Source organism: Artibeus jamaicensis, unplaced genomic scaffold, assembly GCF_021234435.1.
Source record: "Artibeus jamaicensis isolate MK-2021 breed Jamaican fruit bat unplaced genomic scaffold, CSHL_Jam_final contig_889, whole genome shotgun sequence".
Classification (NCBI taxonomy): Eukaryota; Metazoa; Chordata; class Mammalia; order Chiroptera; family Phyllostomidae; genus Artibeus; species Artibeus jamaicensis.
In genome coordinates, this window is record NW_026522005.1 from 1,611,688 (window position 1) to 1,631,759 (window position 20,072).

The window sequence follows — 20,072 nt, forward strand, 5'->3', positions numbered from 1 at the left end:
CAACTTTCCGTCAACTTTCGTTCCTAGATTTGCAAATTGGATTATAGTAAATGTAGCCACTTACAAACTGTACAAAGTTCCCATTCTCATGAAAGTTTTTTTTTTGCTTTTTTGTTTTAATATAACAATTTCCTAGATTATTTACTGCTCAGTGATATATCAAGGGCCTTTCGGGATTCATTATATAGTTTTTAAGTTTTATTTTTATAATTTTATTTACAATTTTCTCCTGAGATAGAAGCTTTTTGTTTTCCTATTAGACTTTATAAAAAGCTGTTTCATACATGATATCATTTGACAAGCATAACAAGTAGAGCAGATAAAATTACAGCATTCTTGTTTTATAGCCCGAGTCTCCCAAAGGTTCGACGGTTTGCCTAAGCACCTGCAACTGATTAGTTGTCGAATATGTTTTCTAAATTACGTGAGATAATCTATATCTAGACATATTTATATACAGTTGATTTTCATTATTTGTTGAGTTCTATAAAGTTGTCACAAACACTGAATTAGCCAGTAGTGACCCATTACCTCTAGGGGAAATACAGGATGAGGTTTCCATGAGCCTCTGTTGACCACTTTTTTGTCAACCAGTCAGTACATAACCTTCTTTCATGTATGTTTCCATTTAAAGACATAACACACACATATTTTGTTCGTTAACATTGAACAACACTGTAGCTCATGCCTGATAGAAGCTTCACTAACAGCAGACAGTACCTATACATGGAGACCCTTTTAAGTGGTGAAATTACTCATAAAAACCACAAAAAATGCAAATGTGTCACTGAACAGATGATGAAAAGGATACTTGTGTACAGTTCGGATGCTGACGTAAGAAGGCAGAGCATCACCTTGTTCAGTCCCGCTGGACAGACTGGGGACTCGCACTTCCTGTCACTCTGTCCACGCCCACAAATGGCTATGAGAACACCCTGAGTGTTGCTTGTAGGTGAGATGGCAAATCCCACAAGTAGTGAAGACCAGCTGCGTGTGTGGTAGGCACAAACATACTGCTGAAATAAGAGTGTAATTAACTTATACAACTAACCACATCATGTGTGCAGACAAGAGGATGTGAGCATCTGTATAATCCATCTAGAATCGTAAAACTACAGAAAACTTCCACCCGTATTTGGAGGGCATCCACGCAGACTACATTCTGTGCTCGGTGCACACACGTGGGGCTACAACACAGTATCTGTAGGGTGGGGTCAGGTTTGCAGCAGAGATACAGGTTGCCAGATACGTCCCTTTTTAACTCAAGTCCCCTGTTTATGGTGTATGCCGTTACTAAGGCTCTGTTGTGTCATGCCTGCATATCCATTTCTACTTCTCCCCTCCCCATCTTGTTTCACTGTGATTTGAGAAACACTTGATAAACAGCATTTGAAATAAGAGTAAAAATGGCCTCTCCGTGAGGGGTCTTTTCATGAATAAACTGTTTCAGGCTCAGTGTATGGCTCAGTGTATAAGTGCACTGCTCCTGGATTTTGCTGGACTCTGTCCGTAGTGGTTGTCACAAACACTGTGTGTCATTTGACACAATTTCTGGATAATTTCATTGTTAGTTTTCTTGAGTAGAATTCATTCAATGCATATTTATCGAGTGCCTGGTGTGGCCTTCTTTTAGTTATTATGAAGACTTCAAAAGTGAATCAGAAGAACTTTCCAGCTAGTGTGGGATGAGGCAGGTGGCAGGTGCACAGCCACCAACTGTGCCAAGCACCACAAAGAACATCCCAATCAGAATTACGCGCCATGAGGGCAGGGATCTGGGTTTCACTGGCATATTCCCAGCACCTAGAATGTTTTCTAACATAGAGTAGTTCCTCTATAAATACTGACTGAATGAATGAGTGAGTGAGTGAATGCATTAAATCAAAAAGCATATAAAAGCAGTAATTAGTGATCTGAACTCTGCCATGTGCCATGCCTGACACTTTGTGTGCATGACTTCATTTAGCCCTGCTGGCAACGTCATGACGTAGACAGCATTTGCATTTTCTCAGATGGGAACCTTGAGGTTACATCACTTGCCTAAAGTCAAGCAACTGGGAACTGGCAGAATAAGACCAAAAGGCTCTTGAGAGTCAATGTTTGAGAAGGCAAAATGCACAAATAAAGAAGTTCTATAACTATTTCCCCGCTGCAGATGCCCCCATCCTTTTAGCCCCTCCCCACGTACACAGAGGTCTTGGAGGAAGAACTGTCAGATTTCCGAAAGTAATCTGTCATTTCCTACCTAGGGTTCCCTTGATGCAGCAACTGCTAAAGAATGACGATGACAAGTTGAGCTCCATGTGGCCTCTAAGGAACCCCAATGCTAACGGTCTTTTCCTCTTGTTTCAAGGAGGCCTGCGAGATGCTGATGGGCACAATTTTGAAAGAACTTCAGAAGAATGCAGCCTGTCCAGAGAAATCCTCATTAAGCGAGGGCTTACACCAGCCTTCTGCCCCCCGGGACTCAGGGCTGCGGGCTGGCCTCGTCATCACTGGGAAGGCCCTGGAGTTTGCCCTGCAAGAAAGTCTGCAGAAGCAGTTCCTTGAGCTGACTGCTTGCTGTCAAGCTGTGGTCTGCTGCCGAGCCACCCCCCTGCAGAAAAGCGAGGTGGTGAAATTGGTACGGAACCATCTCCGGGTGATGACCCTGGCCGTAGGTGAGTGGGGGTGACACCCGGCCCTGTGCTTCTCTCTTTCATGTCACACCAGGTGCTGGTCCGTCTGCTTGTTCTTCCTTCTGTATTTCTTCTTACCCTTCTGGGTGGCTGTGCTTTCCCTCCCCTTTCTCTTCCTTCTTTCTCTCCATCCTCCCACTCCATTCTGATTTCCCTCCATCACCCATTTGACTACCTTCTATGAACTGGGTGGTAGGGATGTGACGATACAGAGGGGGACTCCAAAGAAATGGGACTTATTTTCTGGAGGGTGCACCCCTTGTAGTACAGGCTTCCCCCGGTAGGTGAGTGTTGTAGGAGCCCATGTGGATCGGTGTAGCAGCTGGTTGTGAGAGGCTGTGTTCGGCTTCAGTGAATTCTTTTGAAGACTCCACACGCTTGCCCGTTTCACGAAGGGTGATTGACAAGTGCACCTGCTCACACTGCACTGAGTGTTCGGCCGTTTTTGACCAAAATGGCAGGACCCCTGTGCCCCACCCTCCCTTCACCCGAACTCACCCCAAGTGACTATTTTTTGTTTTCCTTGATGAAAAACGTCCTCAAAGGGAAACATTTTGTAAATGTGGAACAAGTGAAACAAAAAATGGTAGAAGCACTAAAAAGCATCAAAATTGGCAAGTTCAAAAATTTGAGCAGTGGAAAAAAATGTGTCAGTAGGTGTACTGCATCAAATAGAGAATACCTTGAAGGAAGTTGGTCCAAAGTTTGTGGGCTGTTGTTAAGCTGAAGGTGAATGAAATTTAAGCATGTAAGAATAAATACACAATTTTATAGGTAAATTCCAGGGTGTTGGGGGGGTCCCCCTTCATATAATAGTCAAGACGCTCTGGATTACATGTTCGAACCCCAAATCAGCTGGCTTCAGGGTAATGTACTGAATCATAGAACTGAACACTCTAAGGGATCTGCCTTCAGGAAAACTTAATTCAGGGGCATGAACAAATTCATTGACTCATCTATTCAATAAATAGTTATGGAGTGCCTTCAAAGTTCCAGGCATTTTTCTAGGTAATGGAGTAAAAATATGTACAACTGACACAGCAACTTTTCTTAAGCATAAATGTATAAGATCAGATAGTGACAAATACTACTAAAAAATAAAGCAGAGCCTGTGGACATAGAACATTAGGGGAGTGAGCAGGGACTGGCTGCTACTTGGAATATTGTGCTGGTTAAGCCTGTATGAGAAGGAAGGAAATGATAAGCGAGATGTGTGAGATCTGTGGGGGAGAACATTCCTGTAGGAGAAGATGGTGAAAGCGAAGGTCATGGTCCATGCTTGGTGTGTTTGAGGCCAAAGCAGATTGAGAGAAGGGAAGTATTTTCTGCAGGTTAGTCAAGGACAGAGAGGCGGCAGGTGCCAGACCATGTAGGTTCTTGGAAGCTGTTATAAATTTTTGGCTTTTATATAAAGAGATAGTGAGTCATTGGAGGACTTTAGGGAGAGGAAGGACATGATCTGCCTTAAGTTTAAAAGGACCACATGCCTGCTGTGTTGGGGTACAAAGATGTGAGTAAGGAGACCAGCTGAGAAGCTGTTGAAATAATGGAGGCAGGAGATGATGGTGGCCTGTGCCCAGATGGAAGTGGGGGAGGTGGTGGGACATGGTCACGTAATGGACATGGTCGGAGGAAAGAGTGGGTGACATTTGCTGATGTCCGCAGGGGACAACACAGTTTTGTCTTGAAGGATGGAAAGGAAAGAGCTGCCATTTACTGAGATAGAGTCACGAGTTGGGTTTTATACATGTTATGTTTGGAAATCCATCGGATATCTAAGCAGTGATGTCAGGTACGCAGCTGGATACAAAGGCTAGAAGTATAAAATTGGGAATCATAAGTCCAGTGATGATATTTAAAGCCTTGATAGTAGATGAGATCACCAAAAATGAGCATAAATGGAAAAAAGCAGTGGTGTGAGTTTGAGCTCTGAGCCATTCCAGTGTTTAGAGAGGAGCGAGAGGAGGACTCAGCCGTGTCTGCCAGTTCCTGTGTTCACCCGGGTTGTTTTCAGTTGAAGGTGGCTGCTCCCGTCGAGGTGCTGAGGGAGCCACCCAAAACTCTCAGGTTTGCATCCTATCTTATTAACAGCCTGAGTGAAAAGATAGCACCTCTTTTTACACTTTTGGAATAAAGTAGCAGGATTAGGGTGGAATTTTGTTCAACCATTTTACAGAATGAACATTGTCAATGAATGAATTGGTGAAGCCGCAGGATCCGAATATTCCTGAGGCTAGAACCCCTGGACATGTTGATTGTATCAGTTAAGTTGAGGCGTGTGCCTATATCTGAACCAGTCATTGAGGCCAATTAACAGATGTTGCTAATCACCCAGGATTGGGTCAGTTGTCCATCCTAAATCTGGGGGTTAGGGTTTGCCTTCACAAGCCACATGACTCAGAGTCCCCAAGGAAAATCAACATAGTATTCCCCCCAGAAACCAAGTGAATGGTTGGTGGACATTTGGGAACAACGAATGTTCATTACCAACAGAATGTAACAGCTCCTCTTAAGAGGCTTCCAGTGTGTTGGAGAGACCAAGGAATCTATAGCAGGCATGGTATCACGTGAAGGGTATGAGAGTGGACATGGAAGGGTCGGGGTGGAGCCTAAGGAAGGGGCATCTGATCTAAAGGGAGTATGAGAAGGATCTCCCAGAGGAAGTGACAGCTAAGCTGAGCGCAAGAGCAGTTGACATCCTGGGCTGGCGGTGATGAGGACAGCTGTGTGAGAAGCAGCCTGGGTGGATGGAGAAAGGGGAGATCAGTCCAGAGAGGCGCCGTGGCATGAAGCGTTTTAAGGGTGTCGTGAATTTGGGATTCATCCTGATGGTGATGGGATGCCACGATCAACTTTGAAAAAGGTGTATGTTTGCTTGAGTGGCCAATATTGATTTGCAATGTTCGCATCATTTCTTTACTCCTCATACACCTTTCCTTCTGTCCCACAAAGGTGATGGTGCCAATGACGTCAGCATGATACAAGTGGCAGACATTGGGATAGGGATCTCTGGTCAAGAAGGCATGCAGGTGAGTGGATGTGATGCACCCCAATTCCATGAACTTGACCTGCCCATCCAAGGCAACATTCTCTATGGTAAAAATCTATGTTGTATTAATAGAAAAAGTCTATATGGTGAGCTCAGGAACGGGAGACCGGAACTTTTTCCATTTATTTGTTTTTTATTCACTGGATAAGTACTAAGGTGTTTTCCTGGGTAATTTTAGCTCTCTGGTTCACTTGTTCAGATGAAAAAATATAGCTAATCTAGATCAAACTGTAGATAGATAGATAGATGCCCTGGGTTAATGATGTGATTTTTGCAACTGAAAAAAACTTCTAAGGATTTGAACAGAAGGCCTAGAGATCATGAAGAGAGAGGGAGAAGAGAAGAGGAGAGAACAAGGGAGGTGGGAGAGTCCTGTTTGCGTGCGTGTGAGCATGCGCATGCGCCCCATAGTGTTTGGGTACAACGTTCAGACAGAAGCTTATCCAAAAAATTGCCTTCTGTGAGTGGAGCACATGCTGTCAGAGGAAGGTGGGATGCGAGACTTAGGCTTCCCGAGAAATGAACACCATGCCCTCCATACGAAACATCAGAAATGCAGGGATCTATACAAAGTTACCTGAAATCGTGACTGCAGGGTTGACACTCCCCTCACTGAGGGGAAGTGAATGTGCACAGTCCTTGCTGAGGGGCTGCTTTCTCGGGAAAGTGCACTTGTTGAAATTACCTCATGAGCAGTAACCAGAGAGAGGTCTTGTTCCATTTGACCACGTCGGGAAGCTGAGTAGGAACCTCAGGCAACCCATTGTGAAGGCTTCTCTAAGGGTTTTGTTTTTATGGAGTTTTTTGTTTGTCTGTATTTGTGGGTTTTGCAGGGTTAGGGTTTTGTTTTTTGTTTTTGTTTTTTTGGCCTGTATGTAACGTTTAAACCACGTATTTGATGAATCTGAGCCTGGTGACGGTCAGGTCGCCACGCTCCGTGTGCTGTGACAGGTGTGATCGCTCAGGGTGGCCATCTCTTTTCATTGCCCCTGCAGGCTGTGATGGCCAGTGACTTCGCCGTTTCTCAGTTCAAACATCTCAGCAAGCTCCTTCTTGTCCACGGGCACTGGTGTTACACACGACTTTCCAACATGATTCTCTATTTCTTCTACAAGAACGTGGTATGTAGCTCCCGAGAATTCACTCCTTCCCACCTCTCAATCCTACATGTGTGTGGGATGAAAAGGAAGCGCCCCGCACTAAGCTCCCTTCACTTACTGATGTGTCGGGGGCAGCCAGGAGCACCCTGCTGTCTTCGCAGAAGTAAGCTGGGAATGTGCTATGTTTCGGCCGCTGACAGCAAATTGCTAGGCTTGTCCATCTGCTAGCAGGTCCTATTCCCTGTGCATTTAAATTCAATTAAGGCCCGTCTGATTCATTTAAAATCGAATTTTTGACCTTCCCTATAAAGGCTGTGACAAGTGGGATTACGAAATGTTTAATATCGCCTGTCAGAAACGAGTAGAAGGGTTTGCTTCCATTTTACAGAAGATACCAAAAAAATCTGCTGTCTCCAAATTGATGCCCCTTGGGTTACAGCGAAGATGCAGTTGAAAACCCAGTGTGACGCCTTGGCCTGTAGCTGGCTGGCGTTCACAATGCAGGCACGCTCTGGCGGGCCTGTGAAGTGTATTCGTGCCTGGTAGTTATCTGATGATTAAGAAACTTTATTTTGACAATGCAGTTCCTAAAAGGGCCAAATTTGATGAGATGTTCTGGCTTCTAATCTTTGGCATGCCACTTAAATTTCAGTTTCTTTTTTAAAAAATCCTGTTGATCTTAGGTGGCCTCACTGAACTAACTCCCTTCTGGGTGGGGCGGCAATGTAACTACGCCATGTCTTACAGGCCAAATGTATTCCTAGTCTTCAAATTCCATATGTAGCGTGTTAGCAGTGAACATAAATTTATATCACTCCATTGAAAGGCCACATTTAGGGAAAATAACTGTAATGAGTCGTTTTTTGGATATCATATGTGTGATTTAGGTGCGTATGTCTGTCTGTCTGTCTGTCAGTCAGCAGGAGCATCTTTTTTCCCTCACGCACAATGAGTTTTTAGAAAGGTCACTGTACTTTACTAATTAAATTAGTGCATTTAGTCAGAGTTTAATAAAACCTTGATACTTTATGAAAATTCTTGAAACGTATAATGTCTGTGAGTGTGTGATTCTGGGGAAAGCTGGGATTTCTCGTGTAAAATTTCAGGATTTAGTGGTCAATGACTTTTGAAGAGAAGCTCCTCTCCTCGGGTTTGTTTTGTTTTTTTCAATGCCTTTACATTTTTCTCCATTCTCAGAAGATTAAACCCAAGGGTTGGGAAACACTCATCTTAGAAAGAGATGCCGGCTGAGGGGGTGTTTCCAGCAGAGCACAGCTCCGGGGAGCGCGGGCCCTGTGACCTTTCTTCCCTGTGACCTTTCTTCCCTGTGACCTTTCTTCTCTGTGACCTTTCTTCTCTGTGACCCTCGCTGGCCGTTCACCCCGCCTCCCCCCTCAGCTTCTTTCTCTTACCTGCCTGGCCCACGGGTGCTTTATGCAGTATGGAGAGAAGGGCAGCCACCGGGGCCATTGGAGTCCCTGGGTCTTGAACAACCTTTTGCTCGAGATGAGGACTGCGGATTCACTCCCAGAACAGTGCCCCAAACCACACAGTCCCAGAGCAAATGCCTGTTTAGGAGTCGGGTACTCTGTATGTCCGTGGACTGCAGGCTGGGAAGCTGTGTTCTCAGGGTCGTGGCCCCTGTCCTAAGGTGTCCCCGTGTGTCTGTGATGACGATAACAGCATTTTAATATTTGGAAGGCACTTCAGAGATCAGGAGCACTTTCTTACTTGATCTCTATATGAAGCCCTGAGGTGGTGTAATTCTTGTTTCCCAGACACGGAAGCCAAATAACAGAGAGGTTGAGAAAATGGCCTAGAGGTAAACCATCCAGAGGGAGTGTGTCCCAGGCCTTGAAACAGACCCCTTGCAGGTTTGGTGTCCTCTCCTCTGGCATGCCCCGCTTGAGGGCAGAGGTTTTGCTTCCATGGACTTAGTTTGAGAGAAAATGTGGGAGGAAACTATGCAGAGTATAGTTCCCAGCCTCCAGGGTGACAGACCGGCCTGCTTTGTCTGGGGCTGTCCCGGTTTGGGCCGTGAGATTCCCCATATCCTGGGAAAGGCCTCAGTCCCAAGCAAACTGGGATGGCCGGCCACCCTGTTAGTACCATTGCATTTCATCACTAAAAAATGATTGTGAACCCAAAAAGCAAGAGAATGAAAGGGTTGTGTGTCTGCTGCCTACCAGGCACTGAGCGAGGGTCTCCTCATCTCCGCCCAAAAGGTCTGAAGTTGGAAGCTGCCTACACCACTTCTTAGCCAGGTAACTGTGGGCCAGTTCCTCTCTGTGCCTATTTTCTTCATCTGTATGACGGGGGCAAGATAATTCCCAAGTTGTTACGATGATTAAATGAACTTCCTGTAAAGCTCTCAGAGTAGTGCCAGCACCACACAGAAAGTGGTATGTGTGTGTGTGTCTTAATTTAATAAATCACCCCCCCCAAAAGAACCTGCATGGTAAGATGCGGTCGTCCATTCTGTAAGTAAGGAACCTGCACTGAGGCTGTGATCACACGGTTCAAGAGTGATGTGTGGTCCCAGCACACCTTGCTGTCTCTAAGATGCGAATGTTCCTCTTTGTGTTCCTAGGCCTATGTGAACCTCCTTTTCTGGTACCAGTTCTTTTGTGGGTTTTCAGGAACATCCATGACTGACTATTGGGTGTTGATCTTCTTCAACCTCCTCTTCACATCTGCCCCGCCCGTCATTTATGGTGTTTTGGAGAAAGATGTGTCTGCAGAGACCCTCTTGCAGGTGCCTGAACTTTACAAGAGTGGGCAGGAGTCAGAGGTGGGTGCCAAAGCCGCGCCGTTGAGACCAATACACTCCCGACGTCCAAGTCCGGACATTGTTCAGTCAGCCCAGCTCCAGTCCTCAAGGACCTACAGAACTGTGTAAAACTGTTTGAATTGTCTGATTATTTCAGATCTCCACTAAAACATGGCAGATATTGTTATTCACTTCTGAGATGAACACAGGTAAAATTATGAAAGACCTTAAGTACTTGTACGAGAACAAACCTAGTATTTAAACCTCACAGCTAAATAATATCTAGTATTTAGTAAACTCTACTCTGCCTTTTATTGTGCAAACTACTAAACATCTCTGTCTCATTTATCTCACAAAATACTCTGAGAGAGAACCTAGCGTTGCTCCCTAAGGTGAAGAATCCGAACCTCTAAAGGTTAAGTCATTTTTCTGAAAATGTCACAGAAAATGGCAGAGTCAGTGCCAGCACGCTTCTCAGTCTGGCTCCAAAGCCAGTTAAATCCTCCAGGCTCTCCTGCCAGGCACAGCAGGAGAGTGATCGGAACGGCCCCACCTCCGCTTTATTGATCTTCTAGTCCTGTCGTCTACCAGTGACATATCACTTACAGCTGTCCCCCGCTTTCCACCCATCTCTCTCTGCCCTTATTGTCGTCGCCGATTGAGTTAGCTGTCACAACACTCCTCTTTCTAATTCATTGTTTACAAAATTAATAATAGCCGGCATGAATATTACACTTACGAGCATTTATGTAGTGCCTTCTGCATGCCATTCACTGTTTTAAGTGCAAGATAGATGCTCTCATTATCCACACTGTAGATGAGGAAAGTGAGGCACAGGGAGGTACCATAAGTAACCTGGCCAAGTCCCCGGGCTAGTGCATGGTGCATGGGCTCCTGAGCCCATGGTGTCCACAGTTAATGCTTTGCTGCAGAAAGAACACTGATGCTATCTTTAGTCCTTGAGTTCCACCCCACCCCCCCAACACACCTTGGCATTTAGTACTGGAGATCCAAAGTGTTCTCACAAGTGCATTGTCCAGATCACAGCACCCGAGGTAGACCAGCAGCCTAAAAGACACTTCGACATGAATAGTGCCGAGAGGTCAGTCTAGTCAGATATTCTAGTCTTGAAAAGAGGACGCTGTTAGTCAAGACTGTATCAAATGATACAGTTGCAAATGATAATAAACCAGCTGAATTTGCCTAAATGAGAAAGAGGGATTAATTGGCTCAAATAGCTGCAAGATCCAGGTATAATGGTGACAGAAACTGTTACTCTTAATGCAACTGTAAATGTCCTCACTTATGGTTATGTTGTAACTCACTGGCCAAGGTGGAGCCCCATGACTTTCCCTGTGGCTGGAAAGAATGTTTTCCCATTGGCCAGGCCTGGGACGTGCCCCATTCCCACTGGGGCCGAACCACAGGGACAGGGTTGAGAAGAAGGGTTTCCTGTACAAGCAGTGGACAGTCAGTACTGAGACCCACCCCATGACACCTGTGTGTTGGCCTTCTGTTGCTGTTCTTAAAACAGTGACATAGATCAGCACATGTTAGAAATCATGGGCTGCGTGTAGCCTGAGTTTAAACTCTGTTTCTGCAGTGCGTGACCTTTGTAAGTTATTTAACTGACCTGCCCTTCAGTTTCTTTACTTTATAGAGATGGTGCGAGGATTAAGTCAAGTGATATGTGTAAAATTCTAGCTCGCAATAGTGATATATTTTAACTCCCATAATTAACCGGAAATTTGAGGAAATCCCAAATTTAAAGTGATATGTTTATTTTTGTTAGTCCACCTTCACTCCAGCTTGATCCGCCTTTCCAGACTGGAGAGAAATTTAATGTCCTTGGGCTTTTGTAGAGCAGCCAACACAGAGGAGACACCACACATTCAGCTTTCAGGGAAGAAGAAATCTTTATTGTCCTTTAATTATCTAATCCAGTCAAATCAAATAACAACAAGGGGTTTTCCTAAAGGAGTCCATTCTGACTTAAAGTTCAAGGCCAGGATGCAGGAATATACTCAGATGGTTGATATTAATGAAGGTTGTCCAGGCCTAAGTTAAATTCCAAGCCCATTGGAGGAAGAGGGGTGAAGGAGGGCCCTTTAGAATGTTATAGCTGGTGTTTTGAAAGCCCATGCTTATAAGCTGAAGATTTGGTCCTTATCCTGGCAAGAGTTGAGGTCATTGTTTCCTGTTATCCATCCTTTGCTTGCATTGTTCTGTCCAGCTGGCCAGTTTTATAATACATGGTAATAGGCAGATTCCCAGCATGTGGCTATTGATAAAAGGTTATTGACTGCATAGAACACCTTAAGAAAAAACTAGCCCAGAGATATGCAATGCCATTTTTTCCACGGCAGACATCGCTAATAAACCATGACGCAGTATCCTCCCTTCTGGGTCTGAATGCAGCCCCAGAATCCTGCACACACAGTGCTATTCAGTCAGAGTCGGCTTCTGTTTGAAAACTGTGTTCAGCCACTTGTGACTGACCAGTGTCTCTCCTTGGTCTGTCTGCTTCTTTGTGTAAGCTTTCAGTACGATGCAGTACACATGAAAAGTTACATAAGCGAAGTTTATTAATTTACCAAATATTTGTTGAGTACCTGCTATGAGCCACATACTCAAAATCATTAGGTAAACGAGATGACTTTTGTTGGCGATGAGAGACGTCTGAGGGCGCCATGGTAGTAAATGATTAAGTGGGCGTAACCTTTAGACTGGTTGCTCGGTGCCTCTGTGAGGAAGGGACATTTGACCGAGGATGTGAATAGTGAAGAACCGGTCCTGTGGGCCATCTGGGGCAAAGAATTTCTGGCAGAGAAAACAGCCCAGGGGAATACTCAAGGAAACAGTGGATTTGGCATGTCTGAGGAATAAAATGAAGTTTGTGTTGTGGGACCATGGTGAATGAGGGTAAGAACTGTAGGGGTCACCCTGGTGAGCCGGGGCTGCAGCGGGCAGATCATGCAGGACCTTAAAGGCCACGGGAAGGAACTTAGATTGTATTGGAAGTGCAGAGGGAGGTGATTGCAGTACGACCTGATTTATAGTTTTTTAAAAAATACCCGGCTGCTATGGGAAGGTTGGATTAGGGTGGGAGAGGAAGCAAAGAGGCCAGTTAGGGGGCCATTCAGTCCTTCGTGGAGTTGATGGAGAATTAGAGCGAAGACAGAGGGACGTAGGTGAAGTGGAGACGTCCCCGGAACAGTATTTTCTGATTGACAGGAAATGGAAAGAGCACCAGTCTCCCCATCGGAGGCACATTTAAGTTTGACCTGATGATTAAAGCAGCACAAGTGAAAGGAGTTCCTTCAGGGGTGTTTTTTACCCGTGAACTTACTCATTCAGCATCACTCCGCACTCATCCCACACTGTTTTCAAATCCCACCTGTTTGAGGAGTGAAAAATGAAGGAAGAGAGTTTTCTTCCAGGGAAGCAAAGGGAGGTACTGGCTTCTGTTGTTCCTTGACTCTGCTTGACCCGTATTCACCTCCCCCTCCCTACCATCTGCTTCATTTTCAGGCATACCTACCCCTCACCTTCTGGATCACCTTGTTGGATGCCTTTTACCAGAGCCTGGTCTGCTTCTTTGTGCCTTACTATGTGAGTCCTTGTTCACCAGAGGATTTGCTCTTCGTGAATTGGTGATGTTTCTTTGTACTTTGTAGCTGGTATTATCGTAGAGAATGGGTGTGTTAGGACAGATGGCTCATATTGTCAAGTTGATTACTAACAGACTAAATTATACTCCCTCCTCCCAAAAATATATATTAGACGATGGATTAAATCTGGAAAGAAGTGCCTAGTTGAGTCCTCTTAGGCCTCTTTTGGTCAGGTACTGCTTAATAATTTTTGTCAATGATTTAAATAAAATTGAAAGTCCAGCAATGTAATTAGATGAGCCAAAATCAGAGAGGCAAAGTCAGAATACAAAATCTGTTATTAGTAAGTACTGGGCTAATTTTACCTGGATGACATTAAGAGTGTTAAATTTAAGCCCTTAAAAGTATTCCCCAAAAAACATAAAAACCTATTTCACAGATAAAGAATGGAAGAAATGTGACTAAGCACAAAATGTGTCAATGTTAATTTAAAAATTCAGGCCAGTGCCAAGCACAAAACAGCCTGATACAGCTGCCCAGCCGCCCACACCCGTCCCTGGAACAAAGTGGTCTCTAAGTTAACAATTTCTGTTCTTTAGTTCTTTATTTAAATACATGACTTGACTTTTTTTCCAGCCAGGATATCCTGGGTTTACTGCCTCTTAAGAGAAATACAGATAAGACAGTCTGAGGTGTTTTCAGAAAAGAATGACTAGAATTTTCAAAGATCAGAAAACTGAGCGATACAGGGAATAATTTAAGGAGCTGATAAACGTCGAAGAGGAGGAGAGGGCACTTACCCAGCAGAGATACCGACTCAGCTTGGCCGTAGTAGCTGTTTGGAAGGGTTGCAGCTCTGTTGAGTGCAACCTGTTTGATACTTCTCTACACCTTGAAAAGCGTGAAGTATGAGTAAAAGTTTCCAGGAAGATGAATTATGATTCGAAAAGTTCACAGATTAGATGGCCTAAGAGAAAGGTGGCCCTCTCTTTTCTAGTGTATCCTACATGACCATGTTCAAGTGTATCTTACATGACCATCATTGGCAACATTGTAAAAGGGACTCAGTGCTCAGCTGAGCTGTAGAGTAAAGTGGCGATACCCACCCCACTGCTCTCCAGAGCTCTCCAGAGATCTCCCAGGCACACAGAGCTCTCCAAGATCACTGCCTGTTGTCCTCTCTCTGTAGACCTACCAGGGCTCGGACGTTGACATCTTCACGTTTGGAAACCCCCTGAACACAGCTGCTCTGTTCATCATTCTCCTTCACCTGGTACTTGAAAGCAAGAGTTTGGTGAGTGGATTTCCTGCTTCTGCAGTAGCCTGGAACTCTGTGTGCCTCAGGAAATGTCTTCTGTGAGCAGGGACCCTGCTAAGCCCTTCAAGCCTAGAAGATAAGTGGTGATGAGAAGCGTGACAACTCCACGGAAGCAGGGTGATCCGTGGCTTTTCAGTTGTTGATTGTTGATGGCATGATGCTGAGGGTGACGTGCAGGCAGGTCAAGTGGGAAACCCCTGCCTGGTGTCCGTGGTGGACGGTCCATGGAGGGGTGGGTCAGGGTAGAGGAACGGTTACTTTTCAATGGCCGGCATTCTTCAAGCCCAAGCCGATGCCTTTCAAGCAAAATAGAAGGAGGTATTAAGCCATAATCCTGGTGTACTGACTTTAGTTAGTAAGGGATGGCTTTATGCTTTTCTCATGATATAAAATGAATATCTTTTTCTTCCTCCAGAATATTTACTGTTGACTTAAATCTAGGTCTTTTTGAACTTAGTTGCTGACTTAATGATAAAGTTAAGTCTTTTCATCAAAACAATTGCAGGGTGGCTCTCCGCAGGAAAGCCAGTGTGTGGGATTCAGATAATGGGGGCTTTGCTGCCAGCCTTCCTTTGCAGACCAGGCACATCCCACCCACCTCTGGAGAATAAACTCCCTCTGTGATTATTTATGTTGCTCACTCATTTCCATTGGCATTGTCTCTGCTGTAGTCAACGTCATTATCATCTCTTCCTAGATTATTGCTACAGCCTCTTCAGTCTTCCCATCTTTGCAAGCCCTTGCCTCCTCCAGCCCTCCTCTTCAACACAACCAGAATCATCCCTCTGAGACATAAGTCATATCTTTTTGCTCTGCTTTGGATAAAATCCTTAAGTGGGCTCCCAATGCACTTGTAATACAATCTAAAAGCCCTCAGATGGCCTGTAAGACCTCATGCAGTGATGCCTCTACTTCTCTGTCCAACTCATGTCCATGGACTCATGTCCATGGGCTGGAACCACTGTCTTCCAGTTTCTCAGATGCATTGAGCTCAGGGCCACATGGGAGCCTTAGCGTTTACCCCGTCTTCTGCTGGGAGTACTCCTTGTTCCTTCCTGGACTCCTAGCAGAAATGCAACTCTTCTCAAGAGCTTTTCTTTTACCCTCCAGTTTTCCCATATCATCCTCTCGTTCTCTTCATAGCTCTAATAGCAACTTATAATTATTCACTTAATTATGTGATTATCGGAGACATGTTTCCCCTCTGCGTTACACTACCATCTGTTTGAGGGTAGAGTTCGTGCTTATTTCGTTCACCACTGTACGACATTATCTATGACAGACTGGCATACAGTACATGCTCAAGAAAATACTCAAATAGGTAAATGAGTAATTAAATGACTAACCAGTGTTGGGGTCTGTGTACCGTCCTGATAGTGATGCATTTCAAACAGGAAATAGATGAGTGAGGTTATAAAGTGTTACATGAACTATTGTTACAAAATTACTTATAATGATTTCTAAAGTGGAGCTGAGTATTTTGGAATCCCTCACTGTGCTTGTAACCTGCTGACAAGCCTGAAGTGTAGTACAAAATTAATGCCTACAAATACCAGGTAAGGAGCAGAAAAGGGATTCTAGAACTAAAATCTGGCATTGTTTAATCTACTTGAGTTCATTGCTAAGCAGTTGTGTAGTTGCCTCTGGTTCCTGCCAAAGGGAGTGTCACAAATTCCGACACTTCTGAGCGTTCTGAAGGATCTAACAGGTCAGTTTGAGTTCACTGCTAATAAGCATCAGCAATCTGTTCTGGCTAACTGAGCAGATAGAAAAGGTATTCAAAAATCTACTGAGCAGCCACAGGAAAACAAAACAAAAACCTCCCAGGAAACCAGAGTGGTCCGGAGATCCAGGGAGCAGAAACTAGTGAGCAGGCTTGTCTGGGCTGTTCTCTGTTCTGATTGGCTCCAGTCGTTTGTCTCTGCTCATGCCTCGCCCTGCGCCAAGTTTAGTCTGTGGTGACAGAATTATACTCCCTTTGCTTCAGTCATCGGCCTCGGCCAGAGGAGGGCTCTCTTGCCAAGACTGTGCACCATGCCAGGAGTCCTCATCAAGACGGGCAGTGAAGCTGAGTGCCAAGGAAAACTGGCTGCTGTGTAAAGGGTGCGTCATTAACGAAGGAAGCATGGCTTCTCGTGCCAGGGAGAGGCAATGCTTGATGAGCGTTTCCCCGGGCGTAACAATCAATTGTTTCTCATGCTCAGGGCCTCTGGAGGGGCCTTGTCAGGCAGGGTCCGTCATGCTGAGACTACGAATCAGCCTCCCTTCACCTCTTGCTCACAACTCATTGCCGCCTCCCTGATGGTTTTGACCCTGTCTCCCTGATTTAACTTCCTCCTATCAGTTTATTCTAATGTGTCACCTCCACCATGGCGCCGTCTCACTTGCCAAAGGCTCAGTGGAAAAGAAGGCCATTGGACAAAGGAAGAAAATGACATCATTTTTTTATAGTCACGATGATCTTAAGGATCTAGCACAGATTTTCTAAGCAGTGTATACATTTTACCAACAAAAAAATGAGTAGTCTTTGTGACTGTCGTGACGATATGAATCATGGGGAAATACTTCACAAGGTAAGCATGCAGGAGAAAATTGACTCTTGTTTGAAAAGTGTAATGGTGGAAAATAAGAAAGATTAATAAAGGCGGTGCTTCCCCCCAAAGCAGGACAGACAGCCCCAAGGCATGCCCTGTGACTTGGGCGGGACTGTTCGCACTCTGCACTAAGAGACACCGCGTGCTACGTGATGTCACGGTGATCTTGCTTTTCACACTTCGGATTGCATCAAAGAGGAAGTTTGTTTGGTGCTATTAGGTTTTATCACCACAAATTTTGCTCATTTCCCTTCGTAACAAAAACAGACCAGACTCAGCACTATTATGACAGGTAATACGGATGTTACATTTAAGGTAGTTAGTTATCTGCTTATTTTTTCTTAAAAAAAAAAAGTTAATTAAATAGTCATTTCAGAGAAAAACATTGAGAAAACTAACAGTGCGGGCTCTCCGTGAATGTGAAGGCGAGTAGGGTAAGCTGTGATCCGCAGAAACTCATTTCTCGCATGTGTAAACTTAACCAAGGTTCTAGACGGCACTAGAACAACCGTCCCGCAGGGTGGCTCTCAGACCCAGGCTGAGCCTTGTAGCTCTCTCTACACCTGGAGTCGTCCCCAAAGGGAGCTTCTCAGTCAACACGGAAGGAAAGGAGACCGCGCAGAAAATTGCACACCAGCTCTTCCTTGCAGAAGCAAGCAGCCTGAAACTTGTGCATATGTACTGCTTCCATTTACCTCGCAGTGGTCAAGGCAAGATGTGTGGACGTGCTTATTTTCAGGGGAGTGCGATCCTCCCAAATGCTCATTTGGGGGAGAGAAAGAGAACAGTGATGAGCAGCAGTAACGTCTACCACAGCTGAAGGTATTACCTTAATGAGGAGACTGACTAGTGAGTGGGTGAGACTAAATGAAAAAAGAAAAATTTGAGAAAATCCAAACACCCCATGGTTCGCAATGCTGAGTAAACCGGTCATCAGAGTTACCTTTGGGCATTTTATTTAGTTTTACAGAATTTAAACGGTGATATGAGCTCTTTGTGAAAGATGCCTTGTCTTAGCCGTTTAGTGTGTCTGTGTTTGTATCATGGAGATTTCTCGCACTGGCACCGCCGCTCGGCCACGCTGTCCGGGCAGCACAGCCGCAGCGCCCTGTGAGTGCCGGTGTTCATCCGCCCGTGCGTTTGTTTTGCAGACTTGGATCCACCTGGTGGTCATCGTGGGCAGCATCCTAGCCTATTTTCTCTTCGCCTTGGCTTTTGGGTCCATGTGTGTGACTTGCAACCCACCCTCCAACCCCTACTGGATTATGCAGGAGCACATGCTGGACCCGGTGTTCTACTTGGTTTGTGTCCTCACCACCTGCGTGGCTCTTCTGCCCAGGTATGGTGTGTGTTTTGTCACCAAGCAAGCGAGTGAAATCACAGGCTTAGAGTCCTCCAGGCGCCTACTACGAATGATTGATAGGCCTTCAGTGTAGTAGTCCACAGAGTAGGGCAGCTCTGCTCCTCAAGGTCGTCCCAGGACCTAGATCCTTCCCTCTCTTTTTGTTCTGCCACCTCCCACCGGTGTTGCCCTCATCTGCGTGATTGAAGAAACTCACCATTAGCAGCACATCAGTGCCCCTACCGGCCCGAGGGAGAGAGGAGCAGGTTCATCTTCTCTCCCCTTCTGTCCTCTCCCTACCCCTCCTCTTCTCTCTCATAACATAACCCAGAAGTTGCACACATCATTGCTCACATTCTATTAACTGCAACCTTGGTATACAGACTGAGTGGCTGAAATCTAGGGACTTCAAAAAGGAAGAAGAAAGAGAAGGGGTCCTGAGCGACAAGTAGCAGTTAACTACAACCTGTAAGCCCTTCCAACTATACAACTTCCTTCCTTCTCTGACTCTCATTATCCTTCCCAATTTGGTTTACCTGATTTCTACTACGGCATGGGATGGAAATGGCTAAGAAGTATGTATGGGTTTTTAGTCACAGATTCTTGAAGCACTGTCAGAGCTCTTGCTCTTACTCTCTATAGTTTTCTAGAATCTATCTTATCTGTTTGGCCGAAAACACTGTAGCAAATGGTTGTTCTACATTTTTAAAGATGATACGAAAGTCAAGATGGTGATTTCATATTATTCTCTGATAGGGCCGACAAACGGGCTGACAGGCGGGTCTGGCCTGCTACTCTTCTGTAAATAAAGTCTCATTGGAACATTAGTGACACTAATTGATTATTGTCTGTGGCTGCATTTCCAGCTGAAACTCCTTGGCTCCCAAAGCCTGAAATGTTACGACCTAGCCCATTGAAAAGAAAGGCATAAGGAAAATCCACCTGAGTTATTCTACGGGGCTTGTAGCTGTGTACTTAACAATATCTGTTAAACTGAGGGGCTTCTATAGTGTTTATAGGTATTACCAGCTTTCAGATTAAAAACACAAGATGAACTTGTACAATTCATGAAGAAATAAAGTTATAGCCTTCCAAATTCCTTTAAGAGTATTATTAACTGTACTATTAAATAGAATTATTAACAATTCTATTTAATATTGCTATGGTAGGCTGAAAAAAATGACCCTCTACAACAGGGGTCCCTGGTACCCGGGCTGTGGGCCGTGTCGGTTTGTGGCTTGTTAGGAACCGGGCTGCACAGCAGGAGGTGAGTGGCAGGACAGCTCCACCTCCTGCCTCCCCTCCCCACTGCCACCCCTAGTCCGTGGGAAAACTGTCTTCATGAAACCAGTCCCTGGTGCGAAAAAGGTTGGGGACCGCTGCCCTAAAAGATATCCACGCCCTAATTCCTAGAACCTTCGAATGTTACCTTATTAACAAAATAAGTCTTTGCAGATGTGACTACATTAAGGGACTTGAGACAAGGAGAATATCCCGTGTTACTTGCATGGGCCCTAAATGTCATCACAAGCATCCTTGTAAGAGAGAGGCAGAGGGAGATTGGACACAAACAGAAGAGGAGAAGGCACTGTTACTACGGAGGCAGAGTT

General features: G+C 45.1%; 1 protein-coding gene across 3 annotated transcripts in view; it reads left to right on the forward strand.

Moving 5' to 3' along the window:
- The window catches only part of ATP10D (ATPase phospholipid transporting 10D (putative)), an 84,242-nt gene that overhangs the window by 59,856 nt on the left and 4,314 nt on the right, over positions 1–20,072 (forward strand). For 2 of the 3 annotated variants that reach the window (XM_037164739.2, XM_053654909.1), the window contains 7 exons: positions 2,354–2,660; positions 5,631–5,707; positions 6,723–6,848; positions 9,418–9,618; positions 13,129–13,209; positions 14,398–14,502; positions 18,272–18,459. In XM_037164739.2, the coding sequence (XP_037020634.2) occupies positions 2,354–2,660; positions 5,631–5,707; positions 6,723–6,848; positions 9,418–9,618; positions 13,129–13,209; positions 14,398–14,502; positions 18,272–18,459 (1,085 nt within the window). The remainder of the gene's footprint in view (positions 1–2,353; positions 2,661–5,630; positions 5,708–6,722; positions 6,849–9,417; positions 9,619–13,128; positions 13,210–14,397; positions 14,503–18,271; positions 18,460–20,072) is intronic. The other variant, XM_053654908.1, reaches the window with a different exon arrangement.